At 47.5% G+C, this 16,521-nt stretch overlaps 1 protein-coding gene across 1 annotated transcript; it reads left to right on the plus strand.

The window, feature by feature from the left end:
• The first annotated feature begins 749 nt into the window (after nucleotides 1–749).
• On the plus strand, nucleotides 750–12,206 carry LOC135311340 (E3 ubiquitin-protein ligase RBBP6-like). The gene is made up of 12 exons (XM_064440464.1): nucleotides 750–915; nucleotides 2,334–2,433; nucleotides 3,184–3,220; nucleotides 4,866–4,910; nucleotides 6,751–6,839; nucleotides 6,959–7,055; nucleotides 7,545–7,684; nucleotides 8,603–8,775; nucleotides 9,525–9,628; nucleotides 10,072–10,248; nucleotides 10,504–10,511; nucleotides 11,084–12,206. Exons 1-12 carry the CDS (start codon nucleotides 750–752, stop codon nucleotides 12,204–12,206), a joined length of 2,259 nt encoding a protein of 752 aa, XP_064296534.1.
• The last annotated feature ends 4,315 nt before the right edge of the window (nucleotides 12,207–16,521 follow it).

Here is a 16,521-nt window from a genome sequence, read left to right on the forward strand (position 1 = left end):
ATGTTCCTCAGGAGAACTAGACCTCGTAACTCAGGGCCCGATTTCATGGACTGAGGCTGTTGCAGCAGCAGCTGTGGTGGTGGAGAAAGCAAGAAATAGTGTCCTGGGGCACCTCCTAAGGCTAAGGGTTCATTCCTTACTTCCTTGTCCTCCCCTCCAGAGTTCAAGCAAGTGCGGATGTGCCACTGTGGGGAATTACGTTGGGTTATGGCAATAACCGTACATGGTCATTGCCTTCTTTGGCGGAACCTTCCATAAATGCAACAAGATACACTCAAACCGCTGCCTCATCCCCAGGCTGTCTTGCCCTGGCTCTCTGCCGACAGGAGGGAGCAGTGGGTGGTGTCAGCCTGGGGGGGTGACAGGAGGGAGAGCGGGCGGTGAGAGGCGTGGGGGTGAGAGGACATGGGGCGGTGATGGGCCCAGGGCTGTTGGGAGAGCCAGCGCGGGCCCCGGGGCTGATGGGAGGTGACGCTGGGTGGCGAAGGCCCAGGGGGTGGCGGGAGGGACAGCGCAGACCTCGGGGTGTGACAGGACACCGGGCAGCGACAGACCTGGGGGGTGACAGGACAGCAGGCTGCTGGAACCCCCTCCCCTAAGGGCCACTCGGCATTAGGGCAACGAGGGCGGGGCTGCCACACCCACATGATGCAGGACTTTCTTCATAATGTGCTGAGCATATAAGAGGACCATGACACCGCGTGCTGCAGTAGGCGCCATCCCAGAGCAGGCACCGCCTGGCCCCGACCATGTCCTGTGTCCACTACAAGTTCTTCTCCAGGCTGAACTATGATACGGTCACCTTCAGCGGCCTCCACATCACCCTGCGCGACCTCAAGCGCCAGATCATGGGCCGCGAGAAGCTGAAGGCGACCAGGAGCGACCTGCAGATCTCCAACGCCCAGACCAAAGAAGGTGTGTGGGGGCGGCGGGCGCGGGGCCTCGGGGACCAGTGCGGAGCTGCACCCCGGCGGGGAGCTGCATTGCAGGGGGGAGCAGCACCCCAGTAGGGAGTTGCACCCCAGCGGGGACCTGCACCACTGCGGAAAGCGACAACCCGCAGGGGCCCTGCACCACCTGCCCCGGCGCCCCCAGGGGCCCTGGCACCACCTGCCAGACGGTGGGCTGGCCCCGCTGGTAGGTGACAGTGTGGAGCTGGGCAGGCTCACCGGACACCGGCAGCCCTGGGGCAGAGGGCAGCACACAGGCACTGACCGGTGGCGGCATGGCCGTGGTGGTGAAGCGCATGTCGGACACCTCCGATGCCGTCGGCAGCTGCAGAGGGAACCTCTCTGTTGGGGGAAGCAAAGAGGGGTGGTGGGGTGAGCTACTGGTGGGCAGAGCCCCTTGGGGGGTTACCCGGAGGGCAGGAGCACCACGAGGAGCAGGAGCTGCTGCTGTACCTGCCATGGCGGCGGGTCAGTGTGGGGTTTGTCTGGGGCAAAGAGTGTTCTGGGGTTCTGTCCCCACGGCGATCATTCCACCAGCACCTGCCTCAGCCAGCCCTGCCAGGGTTTCATTTCTCATGCCACAGCAACTGCCCGTCTCAATGACGTCCCATCCTGCTGATGGTTTCCTGTCCGCAATGCTCATTTCTCATCCCGGTGAGGGTTTCCCATCCCCACGGTGATTTCTCAGACCCGTGATGGTTTCCTATCCCAACGGTTTCCCATGCCCACATTTCCCTTCCCAAGCATTGTTTTTGCAGGGAGCTGAATTTCCTGCCCAAGGGGAAGGGATGCAGCCAGTACGGGTGGCCCTGCGATGCCAGCGTGTGAGCTGCCCCATCCTGCCCCAGTGGGGGGGGATGGGGCACTTGTGGCGGGTGTTTTTGTGCTTCCCGTCTCTGGAATCCTTACACGTGCACACAGAGTACTGTTCTTTTATAACCTTGCCCGTGCAGGAGTCCTGACTAAATGTTGACCTGATCTTGGAAAGAACAAAGTGGAGCTTGAGTGAAGATGGCCGACTTGCTCAGATTTTCTGAGCACTCTAACCTTTTACAGTTCCGGGACTGTAACTTTCCATAATGGAGATCTAGTAACAGAAGCAATGCTAACCTAAGCGAAAAGAAAACAGGATTTTAAATATCAGTGGAATATCTGCCCATGGAGTCATGTTCTGCAAAGGCAGAAGTCCCTTCAAAAAGCCTGTGCCTCCTTTTAATTTGATCTGCATTTGTTGAGTGTGTTGAGACGATAAAAGTCGGTGTTACCTATAAAAGGTTGCTTTTCTCTCTGTAAAGGGATTCTCTGAAGTGCTGTGTAATGACATACTGATATACGTTCTTACAAACTGACTACTGCTTTTTTCTGTACTGATGTTGTTTTCAGAATACACAGATGATGACGCCCTGATTCCGAGGAACTCCTCGGTAATTGTCAGAAGGATCCCTGCTGGAGGAGTTAAAGCTACCAGCAGAACCTCTGTTACGTGAGTATCCGTAAAGCGGTGTAGTCTTTGCTAGGGGGTTCAGTGAGGTCACTGGTTTAATGGATATTAGTTTACCAGTGGCGTTCCAACTGCATCTCCCTTGTTAAAGCGGCTGTTAGTTTTTGTTGTCCTGGGGTAGGTTTCAATGGACCTGTCCCAAAGCAGACTGACCTTTTTAGGCCTGCTGGGACATGGGCTTCAGGCTCCAACAACGGTAACTTCTAAGATGATTCTGTTGGGTTTGTTCTTGGGCTTGATTGTTCTGAGACCCGAGCTGTAGATGCTGTTTCCTCCAGGTGGAGAGATGCCTTATGCTATGGGCTTGCTTGTATTGCTTTCAGAGTAAAGACAGATACGCACCGTAGTGTACGCTTAGAATTTGTTCCCATCCCAGAGGAGCCCGATTGTCAGTGTTTGGCTATTTCCTGCATTTGCAGGAGGAGGCAGGATATGGCAGGTACTCTGAGGCCCCAGATCTGGGGTGTATTGGTTGAGATTACAGCTACTCAAACGTGATCCTGCCTACAGGATTGTTGTGGTCATTTTGGGATTTGGGGTCTTTTTTTAGTTGCACTGAATGTGAGAATTTGAGAATGAGAACAGTTTATGTGTATGAATAGATGTCCACATTCACTAGATTATCCGAACAATGTCCTGATGGGCAGGTTTTATAACCTGTTTCACTGCTTGATGTGGGGCACAAGTGCTCTATTTTAAGCTCTGATCACCTTCCTTTCTTTCTCCTTCCAGAAGTCGAACGGAGCCAGTGAGCGGAACACCAAAAGCAGTATGTAAAAGCACAGGGTCACACCTTTTTCTGCACACTGCACTGAATTCTGAACAACGTAGCCTTGTATGAAATTTTCCAAACAGTAGCTTCATATAATTTCTTCCAGTAAAACATAGCCTATGCTGCAAAGACAATGGATTTGATTCAGCATAGTAAGAACTGCGTAATGCCATCATTTGCACAGTTCTAATGGGACTATTGGTATTTGTGCCCAGTCACGCATTGTATTTCATCCTGAATATGCGAGGCTATTTCCTGAATGGCTTTGTGTTGTACAGATAAGGTACGATTGGTTATAGGCGATGTAGGTTCAAGGTTTGCACAACTGGACGTGGTGCCGTGCTCTCCATCTGTCTGTCTACAGCTAGTAACGTGTCTGTTGGCGTAGCTGCTTCTGCGCTTTGTGTTTCTTGCAGTAAAAATGCTCCGGAGTGTATTTTTGCCATTTTCACCTTGTATCACTTAGCTTCTGTTTTTGCTTGCTTTGCCCAACGGTTTTTGAAAACATTCATAAAAAACACCGAGAAACCATTGTTGTTAAACTTGGTACTGTTTCTGACTTTGACGTGGGGGTTCAAACAAAAACTAAAACTGACATACGCCCTACGTTCTGAGGACAGTTCTGGGCAGCTAAACGAGTCCTTTCCGTGCCTTTGAATACCTGGGTATTTGTTCCTGGAACTGTTTATTTGCAGTGATATTGTTTGGGCTCCTCCAAGTACTTGAATGTCTTTAACAGATTGCCCTGAATGTAAATATCGTTGCTACACAAAGTGGTATTCTAAAGAAGTTCTGCATTTGCTCTTTCCGCTTTCTCTGATGCAGCAGCTTCATCTAATAGCTTGTCTGCAAATGAAAATACCTGAAACCCAGTGTACAAATTTTGGCGCAAGGTTAGAGCCTGGGGCCTTTGTGGGGCATTTTTCATCAGGCTGGAAAACACTGTCCTTCTGCTGCTGAAATATAAATAAGTAACAGAAGGAAATGCTTGACTGGTAATAGCCTGGATTTTGATTTAGTCTTCTGTTCAGTTGCTTTAGTTCTCTTTAGTTTCTGATTAGTCTTCCGTTTGAAATGGCAGTTCATACATTGACTGTCGATTCTGGATTTTGGATTATTTGGGGGTTGTTGGTTGTTGGTTGTCGAGTCGTGTCCCCGCCCCTCCCCAGTTCTTCTGCAGTATTGCCTTAGGGTGGCAAACAAGTTTCATGGAGATGTTGGTTCTAACTGACTGGTTGGAGGGACTGGCAGGAAATACTTCAGTAGAAATATAAAGGAAACAAAAAAAGACCCAGGGCTGGAGGGCCGTGGAAGGTGGCCGTTGGGCAAACGTGCTGAACAGTACATCAGTTACCCTTCCTGACCCATTTGACAAGGTTCCCTCTCTGAGATACTCTGGAGCAACAAGCTGATCTCAAGCGGGTCTGGTTAGTCTAGTTTCTTCTCATTAACCGCACGGGCACTCTTAAGCTGGCGTAGCTTTGGACTTTGCCTTGAGCAAATGCAAATGACACGAGGTCGGAAATGCCTCTTGCAGTCACACTCGGAGCGCATCGTGCAGACTTTCAGACTACGGTAGAGGTTAACTATTGCTATGTTTGGACTGTACAACTTGAATATGTGTTTAATTTTTTGTGAACAGATGGATGACTCCTCTGCATCTGCTTCTCTGTCCCAGCTTATTCAGGTATAATACTGAATACCAAATACTTCAAAAAAAAAAAAAAAAAAAAAGTGTTTGCTTCATATTTTTAAATCTTGCACTGTGATCCAGAGCTGTATAACTGTTGTAATGCGAACAATGCTTTACTTTAATTCTTAATAATGTCAAGTATTTATGTTAACTTTAAAATGTGTGTATGCTTTGATCCTCTCCTGTAAAGAGAAGTTGCCACTTTGGGGAGATAGAAGGGGAGAACCTTACCAGCACCAACGTCACGTTGCACTAGTGCTCATCTTCAAGACACAAAGGAGAAGCACTTCAGAGGCTGTTTGCCCTTTTTCATACATTCCGTTAGTTCTGCTTTGGGGAGGAGCGCTATTTTTACAGAAGCATGTCACTGGCTGTAAGGGACGGACATTCCAGGGGGTGTGGAGCAGCCAAATTAGAGGCGTGCCTGGAACACGGACAATTGCAGGGCTGTTTCTGAATTTCTAGTCCTCAGAGCTGCAGATCCATTCTTTGACCGCTGCACAATTTCATCAGCTGTCGTATAGATACAGTGGGCAACACAATCTGATTTCCTTGAACGCAGACTGTGTACGCTGTGATTATGTCCCTAACCGTGTCTAGGAACACACCCATGCCTGTGTGTGGCATGCTGGCGGAGGTGACCTTCTGGAACTCCTGCCACGCCGCGTTTTGCTGTGGAGCTGCTGGCGGTTTTTGCCCGGGAATGTGTAACTTTGGCTGGGAAAGCACTAGTCATTGCGCCTTGTGAGAAGGCGTAGTGCTAGCCAATTCAGTGCCTGGGCTTTAAAGTTACAAAGCTCAGAGAAGGCAGGGCGTAATGCAGAGGAGCTTGTTCTTTCTTCTGAAAAGAAAGGCTGGAGTTCATTCCCAAGACAGAGAAAGCTCTCCCCACTAGCCACTTCTTCCCTCTCTCACCACAGACATGAAATTGTGGACACGTGGCAAAAATATTGGAAAAAATAATTCATTTGGAAGGTAGCCACCAGAAGAAACTGGTCTGCATTAGTGCTGTCCCTAAACGTGTCCTTGGTTCTGTAAACTTAGGTGAAGTTTTACTCTAAAATGTGAGAAGCCGTCCAAGAGGTGCACACATTGAAGCTTTTGAGAACATTGAAGTATTTCAGAACGATACAGGAACAACACCTCAGAGCAGCTCAAAACTGTGACTTACTCTACCCTCTGTAGCGCAGACTGGCTCAGCAGGGAGTCAATGTGTTGTAAAAAGTCCTCTGGTTTATTACTGCTATGTACGAAATGCCATATTTGAACTTTCGCCTATCCCTAGAAATGTTTTGTGGGTTTTGGATGTGTCTTGTGCATCTCTTGGGTTCAAGCAAATCAGTCAAGTGTCTGTGAAGTTTTCTGTCACGGTTAATGGAAATGATTTCATAGGTGTCGATCTGCATTATGTTACAGTTGAGGAAAAACTGTGTATAGGAAACAACCATTTAATAAAATGCTGAAAGTAGTTGGTTGCTCTTGCGAAGGAATGCACCTAAAAGCAAAGACACGAGTGGCTGATCTGAAGGCTTGGTGCTGGACGGTCCAAAGAATGTACAGTCCCTCCCTTAGACCCTGCTGGTATCTGCACTAGTGTGTAATTAAAACGTTTGAACAAATAGTACTTTAAAAACCAAGAAATCAGCTGGTTTCCTTCATATGAAGATCTAGTTCTGCGTAAGGCTTATATTACAATTTGCATGGTAAAAGGACACGGCCAGCTGGAGAAACCTGCAGGTTTTGCTTACCGTAGTTAGCTCACTTAACACGAAGAAGTTAGCAGGGGCTCTAAAGTGTTTCTAACGTGTGTGTCGACTAACGGCCTGTTACACAGACTGCCAGTCTGGCTGAAGCCAGCGCTTCCGAAGAAGACAAAATAAAAGCGATGATGATACAGTCTTGCCGTGCATATGATCCAATCAAGTAAGTGTTGATAACGCCAGATCTGTTCCCCAACGATTACGGAGGAATGCTAGAGATGGTTGCTTTAACAAGAGAGATACATGCACCCCTTTTTCTTTTTCTCCCAAAAAACCTTCTAGTTACATGAAGAACAGCCTGGGTCTACCTCCGCCATCATATACTTGCTTTCGTTGTGGAAAACCTGGCCACTATATAAAGAACTGCCCAACAAACGGGGTAAGGTTGGGGTGGACTTCTGGTGTTACTTCGTTTTTGTTTTTTACCTTGGCAGTGAGGTAACAGATACATGAACACGCATATTAAGACGTGTTTCTCTTGGGGTGAAATAGAGAGGTTACATGGCAAAGTTGCAAAGCCCTTCAAAATTCAAGGGACACCTGCAATTATCAAGGCAAAATTTTCTTTTTTCCAGGCCACCACAACAAACATAGCCAGAGATCTTTCTCTGTCAACTTTCATGCATATTTTTCTGTATTTCAATATGACTGGAAATTTATTTTGGGTTTGAACCCTTTCTAAAGACACTTCACAGTTTTTAGTATTTTGTACAAAACCAGGATGTTTCTGCTGGCCCCATCTATTGGATATCTGCCTGGTGTAATGACACAAGCCTCTGGCTGAGCGTCCCTGCCATTTAACAACAGTCACGGAGATGTCGTTTTAAGTGTGGGTCTTGAGATACGCCTGCATTTCTTTTCCTACCAGGACAAGACTTTTGAGCCTGTTCCCAGAATTAGGAGGAGCACGGGCATTCCAAGGAGTTTCATGGTGGAGGTGAAAGATCCCAACACAAAGGGTGCTATGCTGACCAGCACGGGAAAATATGCCATACCAATTATTAATGCGTAAGTATGGGACTAACGGGACTGACCCAGGAGCGAAGGAGAGGAACCGTGCGTCGATGCCTGGGCGGCAATGCAGCCGAGTGGGCCAGCACCTCTAGTTACGGGGGAGGAAGCACTGGCATTGCATCTTAACCTTAACACCCGTGATACTTTCTAATCCCAAGGCCCTAAAATAGGACGCTCCTCCTGTTCATGCCCCTGGAAGCTGCTTAAACTTGTGGCGTGCTAAGAATCAGTATTTCTGCAAAAGGTTTCTGAGGTGTTTGCAGTGGAGTCGTTCTCTTTGAAAGCGCGTTTTGCTTCTGTCTGATGCTGCAAAGGCTCCTTGCAAAAGTTAACAAGTTGCTGTGGGAGTGAGGTTTCCTCCCCCTCTGACTTTTATCACCTCCCCTGTGTGAAAGAGGCTGCAGTTTTCCTGTTGCTATAAACTAAGAAAATACTACTGTGTGCTGACAAGAGCGGCTGCTCTAAAATGCACTCGGTGGCACTTCTGGTGTTCTGCCATGGACCTCCTTTTGTAGAAGCTCTAACATAGACTTCTTCCATTTCCAAAACTTAATTACTCGGAGACTGACTTGATCCTCAGCCTGCCATTTACTTTTACCCTCTGGCAACGGAGAGGTGGGATTCATTTCACACAATTTCTAGCTGTCAAAAAATTATTTGCCTAGTCTGAGCTGATTTCTCCATTGACCCAATGAATGGGAGAGGTCTGCAGCAGGAAAATTGTTCCCCCTCCCTCTTCTCATCCTGTGGCTGTAGAAAAGGACTTTCAACTAGCGGCCTACGTTTTAGAAGGCTAATGTGGAGTGAGAAGAATTCCACCTGTTCTCTTCCCCTGAGAAAAGCCAAAGCTTGGAAAAGTTCTCCTTGACCCACCTTTAACTTTTTGCTCTCTCCTTCCCCACCCCCCTCCAGGGAAGCTTATGCCAGAGGAAAGAAGGAAAAGCCTCCCTTTCTACCGGAAGAGCCGGCCTCCTCCTCCCCCTCCGATGAGCCTATTCCAGATGAGCTCCTGTGTCCCCTTTGTAAAGATATAATGACCGACGCAGCTGTTATTCCCTGCTGTGGAAACAGTTATTGTGACGAATGTAAGTGTGACCCCATGGCTGTTAATTCAAAACATCACCTCTGATCCTCTGAAAGCAGAAACAGGAGATCAGGAAATTACTGTGTCACCGGTTCTATGTAGTACTTAAGCCCAGCCTGAATAGGAAAGGACTCTTCTCCTATAAAGGGCAAAAGAAAGGCCGAAAGCTTTTTCCTCCTTTTTATGTATCTCGTTAAATCCCCTTCGCACGTGGAAGGACGAGTATGAGAAGAGGGCGTAACTGCGCCGGTGATGACGCTATTAGATAGCGAATGCATTTCGTTTGTCCACAGCCCTTTCCCTCCTACAAAATTACAGAGCCAACGCTGGTGACTTCCTGTGGTCTGCAGCAATCGGGTACTTGGGCATTTAATGCACATTCTCCTCCACGGGAGAGTTGGCTGAAACCTTCAGAACTCAAACCCGCTAACGGGTTTTTGAGGTCTCTTTTATTCACTAGCCCTGAGGTTGGTGACTTCTCACTGTACTAGAGAGTGGAAAAAAGGTGAGTCAAGACATCAAGACACCGCCTACTCCACACCTCCAGATGTTACAGGAGTGAAACATCAGAGCTGTACCGTTATTGGCTGCACACTAGAAAATTATTAGGCTACTGAACTTGAGCTTCATGTTCCCAATTCAAGATCATCTTCACCCATTAATCATATACATGGTTTTCTAACTGATGAGAACCCCAAAAATGTCCTTAGTTTGGCTAAAATCTATTTTGATGCCTCTAATTGCACACAGGTATTAGAACAGCGTTACTGGATTCTGAGGATCATACCTGCCCAACGTGTCATCAGAGCGATGTTTCTCCTGATGCTTTAGCTGCCAACAAGATCCTACGCCAGGTAACGTGATGGCTTTTCCGTGAACTGCTTGTAAGAGAAGTCTATTCCTGAAAAGCTGAAAGGGAAGAAAACATGAATCGGCAGCTCCTGAAGCAGGGCTAAAGTGGACAAGGCTACATTTACTCCTCCAGTGCATGATCCCTTGTTACAGAAGCTTACAACTCCTTAGAGACAGTCTGGCAAATTCAGGTCACAGTTTTAACGTGATTGCCTCCCTTTCAAATTCGGTGTTGACACTGAAGTGCTTTAAATACAGACACCCTGAGTTACCAGTCATTAATGCCGGCGCTTAATGCGATGTGTTCCTACCCCTGCCTGCTGATTTATTTTAGGATTGATAGCATTTACAGGAATAGGCGAGTGATGTTCCTCTGTGGAGCCTTTTGTTTGTGTGCCTCCTGAAGTTTCCTATCCCCTTTTTGTCCGTGTTTTTCTGCCTCTAGGCTGTGAACAACTTCCAAAATGGAACTGGCTACCCTCGGCAGCAGCAGCCGCAGCAGCCGCCACCGCCACCACCTCCACCACCACTCCTGACTGTCGGGCCTCCCGCCGCGCTGGTGACGGCCGCTAACCTTTCTAAACCTTCCTCTCAGCCAATCGGCGGGTTGTTGGAGGAGAAGGTTAGTTTGATTTCAGCATAGGCACTGATCCTTGTCTTTTAGCAGAGCTTCGTTTCCAACTCTTTCCAACCGTTTTTTGCCAAGGGCCGTCAGGTTCCGCTACTAAGACAAGCAGCACTGCCGAGTCGTCTGGGCCCCCAAGGACAATCAATACCCACAACGGGTAAGTAACGCTAACTTTAGAATTCCTTTAAAAGTCTTACCTTCAGACAAACTGAATGGGATTTTTTTCTTTTTCCCTCCCCACTGCAACAGGTCATCCAGTGAGAGCCACTACAATTCGCTCAGCAGGTGGCGGATCAGCCTGGGAACTGTAAGTGTCCCACAGAAATTCAATGCATTACTACCGGTAACTGTACTACTACTCCTGGTTAAAGGAGGCCGTAACACGTAACTCCTGCAACAGCTGATTTGCAATGAATAAGTACGCACAGGTAGTTGTGGGGAACACTAGCGGTAATTAATTTTGAAATGGCTTACTTTGAATTGCCTTTAACAAAGGGATCTGTGCTTGCACTAAGATTATTTAAAATAAAACATCAGCACAGGACTGACAAGGGGACTGCCAAAAACCAACACTTTCTGGGGAAACCGTAATCACATACGAAAATTAAATATAATTTTAGGATCAAGTGGAAAGCCAGGCTAGAAACTTGGAAGCAGAAACTTTACATGCTAACAAGTTCTTCAATTTGCAGTAGCATCATTACATAAACACATGGAGAGAGGATAAAAAAACCCAAACCAAACCAAACAAAGCAAACCAAATTTGAGAGGAAAAAAGTTGGGGAGTGTGACCCTTTTTTCTTTCTTTTTCTGTGTGGTTTTTTTTCAGGTCCAAGTCTCCCTGCAGTGCTTCATCGTACTGTAGAAGTTCGTATACCTACACCAAGTCAAGATCCAGTTCTTCCCCCACTCACTCCTACTCTCGATCATTCAGTCGTTCCCAGTCTCGTTCCTCCCCGCGATCGCCGCCGTATCCAAGAAGAGGCAAAGGGAAGAGTCGTAACTATCGCTCCAGGTCAAGGTCACGCGGCTCTCACCATTCAAGGCTAAGGTCACCCCCGCACAGAAGATACCATTCACGGTCAAGGTCTCCGGTGTTTAGGGGCCAGTCTCCAACTAAACGGACTCTACCTCAAGGGGAAGGAGAAAGGGAGTGTTTTAACAGGTCCAGAGAGGTTCCACCATATGATAGGAAAGCTTACGAGGGCAGATCCCGTGACTGGAGGGATCCATTTGAAAAGGAAAGATACAGAGAACGGCGAGGGAACTCTAGACACCGGAGTGAGAAGTTTTACAAGGGCTATGCTGTTGGCTGTCAACCTCCACCTCCACAAAACAGAGAGGACTTTTCTCCAGGTAGGTTCGGTCCACCTGGCACCACACAAGAGAATTTGCCATGTGCTCAGGGACGTAGGCAGGATTATCCTGCTGGGCAGAGGCACAGAAACCATCATACAGCTGGAAATTGCCCTGAAAAACCATGTGGAAGGGAGAGCCGTGGCATCAAAGATCCTGAAACATCAAAAAAGAAAGAGGTGGAAAAACCACTGGGAGACAAGAAAGGCAATAAAGATAAAAAGCACCGGAATGAAGGATTTCCAAATGCTGAGTTGTTGGAAGGTGCGAGAAAACCAAGAGAGGCAGCTGCAGCAGAAGGTGTTACAGCGGAGTCTGTCTTCAGGCTCCCAAGCAGAGACGATGCCACCCCTGTGAGAAATGAGCCTATGGAAACAGAGTCTAGTGCTTTCAGACTGGGGTCTGAAAAGGAGGAAGAAGAGAAGGATAAGCCAAAAGCAAAGACTGACAAGGCCAAGCGGAAAGTAGAAGTGGCTCTTCCTCCTAAGACGGACAATACAGTAAAACCAGCTGAAGGTTCCAACGAGAAGGTGGACACGGGTCGTGACAAATCTCCTCGACTGGAACCTCCTGCGAAAAAGGCAAAGGAGGACTAGCCAAAGTCAGGCAGTGTTAAAACACCTTCCTCTTGAAAGGATGAGGGTGTTTTGATGCTGTCCTGCAGCGAGTAGTTGCTAGTTGGGAGGATAGAAGGGGAGTTCCTTATCAGCCAAGTTAGAGCCATTTCTGGAATACGGGCAATTGCATGGCTATTGTTCTCTTTGTTTACTCGCACCTGTATAAACACAAATCGCATGGTCATCAATAAAGTTAACACTCTTTTAGCCTCGTGTGTTCCCTGGCATGTCTGTGTTACATTTCTAACTAGCGTCTCACCATGAGCTCACAGAGATGTCTCAAAAATGATTAGGAAAAATGTGGGGATTGATAAGTCAGATTTCCTTTAAAAGGCAAGCCTAAACTTTGCCCCAAGAGAATTGACGGAAGCAGGAGATCATTCCCAAGAAATAGGGCACATCGATCACATCTCCCTTTCAGGCTGCTGCACTGACCCAGAGGGTAAAATTCCTACACCTCCCCAGCAAGAATCACAGTGACAGAGGGATCCTGGTGGGAGGGGGGTATTTGTGACATTAGAAGGAGTATTAAACCACTCCCATTTTTAATCTCTTCAGGACTATACGATGTCAAACCACCATCTGTAATCACTAGTCATAAATCTCTGCACACTTGTATCTTCAAAGTGGGATGCATATTGTGTGTTTAAAAGACACAAGTTTTTTTACTTTTCAATTCAAGTTTAAAACCTGCAAGCTTACCCCATGCTTCATTTTCCCTCTGGTTGCAAGGTAGGTCATCCAAACAAAGGCCCACCAGAAGTAGATGACCAACACCTGTAGCCACTGCGTTTATTGTATTTCCTACAGTTATTGACCTGAGTTCACTTCAACTGCAATGGTGCATTCTAATATTCCAGCGTACCAATTGCCATTTCCTATGTAGAAGCCATTAACTCAAAGAAAACATAGAAAATCAGTTATATGCAAGAAACTTCCTGGACTTACGTACAAAAGACAAAACTCAGTCTTGTCCTCCCACTGCTCACAGCCCATCAGCAGTGGGACAGGCTTTTAGAAAGTGTTGAAGGGAGATAGTAGCTTAGTAAAAGTAAAAGTAAAAGTCACCAGTCCTCATTTAGAATCAAAATAGCAACCAGGGAGAGCAAAAAAGTTTTAAATGCACACCAGCACTTCCGTGAATGCGAACACACATTTTAAAAGCCACCCGAAAACAACAGCAGCCTGTTTGACAAAAAACTAACTCCTGCTGAGGAGAAGCGCACGCTGCTCTGGAACACGCAAAGCCGTCTGCGTGCAGCTTTATTACAAGGTCTTTAGCAAGACAGACCTTTCAGCACCTGCAACCCCTCCCAGGACAACCCTGACTGCGAGGGCAGAGGTACAGGCACATGGGGACGCCTGTACTAAAGCTCTACAACAAAAGAACACAGGCTGTCCTTCAGCCTCCGTGCAAAATGCAACACAGGGACAACAGGGAGCTTTACAGCAACAACAAAGTTTTACACAACAATAAAACAGAGAAGGGAGCATCACAAGGTATCCCTTTTTTCCTATGTTGTTTTTTTCCCCCCAGAAGTGGGGAAAACACCCAAACCCCTAAGCCCCAAAGTTTTCTCCTCTCCCATATCAAGCACTTGCTGTGACTGCGCTGCCTGGCAGTCTACTACAGAATTTACCTTTCCTCTTGGCTACAGGAGCTCTCATCTTAGAAGTGCCCACAGTAACCTAGACAACTTTATATTGTTTCCGACTGCCTGGAAATCAAATTAAATTTCCAACCTTCTCTGCTACTCAAAGTGCTACCAAAAGCGTTTTGATTATTCAAATTCTTGCTGCTCCAAGTCTGGATGACCCTTACGAGGAAAGCAGAAATACTGCCCATACCGTGCTGCAGAATTAGCCACAGTTCAAGTGTTGCTCAAACTTCCTTTTAAGATTTACTTTTTGTTGTACAACTGGCTCCAAATCAACCTTTTCCATTTTTGCATACCATCTTCCAAAAAGGTTTCCTGGTTTTCACGCTTCAGTTTTCCCTGTAGAAGCTCCTGAAACCGCCTATTTTCCCACGACGCTCGGCACTGGCTTTGCATATTCTCCTAGACCACTGCCCACTCATTCTGGGAATGAACACAGGAAACCTGTCTCAGCTCACTGAATCGGAATGCTACCCTTCTGCCTCATACAAACCAGGAAGGTCCGTGAAAATACCGTTCCAGAGTTCTGAAACATGCAACCATCCATTATAAACCAATTTAATACCATTAATGTTTTCAATTCAGATTTGCTTTTACAAGAATCCATTACAAATGATACTCCATTAACAGTTTCAGTTTCCTGCTGCGTGTCACATGCATATCCAGAGGGCAATCAGAGATGCTTCCACCAAAAAAAACCCCACAAACCAAGAAGAACAACACAATCCCCGCCCCCCAATTCTTTCTAAGCCTGAATTTGGCATTTTTAATCTCATTCCTTTACTCTCTGAATGACTACGCATCTACTTGTACACTAAAAGGCAGTCAGACAGCCATGATAAATACCCTGTATTAATCCACCAACGGCTTGACACCTTGCACCAGAGTTCCTCTAAGTCAGTCCTAACCTGTTGTGCTGGTTTTGGCTGAGAAGGGGTTAATTCTCCTCACTGTGGGGGTCGCCTACCTTTCCAGCTTCCCGCGCTCTGCCACGTGTGTGGGGGGGCTGGGAGGGTCGGGGCCGTGGTGGGGGCGGCTGACCCCGACTGGCCAATGGCAGGTTCATTCCATACCACGTGACACCATGACCAGTATATTGAGGGGGGGCAGCGGCAGCGCGGGAGCAGCGCGGCGTCGGGTCGGCGGGCGGCTGCAGCACGTGCGGTTCATTTCGGCGGTTCGTTCCCCCTCTCCCCTCCCTTCCCCCCTCCCCCGGGGCTTTGCGCCTCTCGTTGTTCTCCTTTACATTGCATTTCTGTTGTTGTTTCTTTGAATTTTAATTATTAAACTGTTCTTATCCCAACCCACGAGCGTTACCCCTCTGATTCTCTCCCCCATCTACCGGTGGGGGAGGGAGCGAGCGACTGTGTGGGGTTGAGCTGCCGGCTAAACCACGACACCTGTACAACTTAGTTGCCCACAGACAACAGACCCACATGGAAAATAGTCCAGAAATTAAGGTGCTCATTAAAGCCTTAAAACAGGAGTGACAAAAACTGCAGAGTGGAGTTAAGATTCGATCTGCATTTTACTTTTAAAAAGAATCAGTGTGAAAATCAGAGAAACACTCAGGCAGATTAAAAACCTATATTAGGTAATGTATAAATGTGGAAGGAGGAGTTACAGAATAAATTCAAAACATATGGGCAGTGGCCAAGTGCCAGATTTATCTACCTGAGTTTGCTTACCCTTACTCCCACTCACCACTTGGAAGTTAACAGCCCAACGAGCAATACCTGTGCCTTGTCTGTGCTGCTCTAACTCATCTCAGAACAGCAAAATGATAGGAAGCAACATGAAAGCAACAGACCAAGCATGCTTGTACTCAAGAGCACTCATCAGGGCAGAGTTAATTACCTTGTTCAAATAGCACTGCTTTCTTCACGGAGTCTCAGAAGGAAGATATTAAATGTAGTATCTGATGCACACCATAGATTTCATTACCCTTTACATGAAAAACAGACAAAACCAACACGCATCAGCATTTGACACTAGAGCCGCTTTACCCAGCTACCTCCTAGGGTTATTCTCCAACATGACTGTTCTTGCATTCAGGAGTTGCAGTCCCTGTCTAACGTGGCTAAGCTAGCAAAAGTTCCTCAAGTCCGTTCTGTCTGAAATTACGCTCTTTTTTACACTTGCTTGGCGTACCTGGACAGAGGGGCGCAGGCGCTGAGTGTCTCAGTGCAGAGCACACACGCAGCCTTCCTGACAGAGGCAGACCCTAGTTAAGACAACGTTCCCGGCGCACCCACAGCAGCATACGGCAGCAGCGTATGGCCTTTCAGGGAAGGTGTGCCTTGAATGATTTGTTAACCAAATCACCATCAGACCCCTTCTTTCCCAGAGCAGCCCCCCATGCACTGTGGATGACCACACGCTGCAGCCAGTGGATGTCAAAGAAAGCGTACCCCCCTTGATCAACAAGGCTGGCAACGGGCAACAACAGGCGAGGAGAAGGCTGAGGTACTCAACCACTTTGTTGCCTCAGTCTTCACTGGCAACCTCTCTTCCCACACCTCTAGAGTGCAGGCACCGCAAGACAGGGACTGGGCAAGCAAAGTCCCTCCCACTGGAAGAGAAGCTCGAGTTCGCGACCACCTGAAGAACCTGAACACCCATAAGTCTGAGGGACC

This window comes from Phalacrocorax carbo, unplaced genomic scaffold (assembly GCF_963921805.1).
Source record: "Phalacrocorax carbo unplaced genomic scaffold, bPhaCar2.1 SCAFFOLD_36, whole genome shotgun sequence".
NCBI classification, from domain to species: Eukaryota; Metazoa; Chordata; class Aves; order Suliformes; family Phalacrocoracidae; genus Phalacrocorax; species Phalacrocorax carbo.

What these genes read in the sequence shown, in the direction of transcription:
- LOC135311340 (XM_064440464.1), top strand. Translation starts at nt 750, where the DNA reads ATGTCCTGTGTCCACTACAAGTTCTTCTCCAGGCTGAACTATGATACG. An exon ending in CAACGCCCAGACCAAAGAAG is followed by an intron (nt 916 to 2,333) that starts GTGTGTGGGGGC and finishes TGTTGTTTTCAG; the next exon opens with AATACACAGATGATGACGCC. An exon ending in GCCATACCAATTATTAATGC is followed by an intron (nt 7,685 to 8,602) that starts GTAAGTATGGGA and finishes ACCCCCCTCCAG; the next exon opens with GGAAGCTTATGCCAGAGGAA.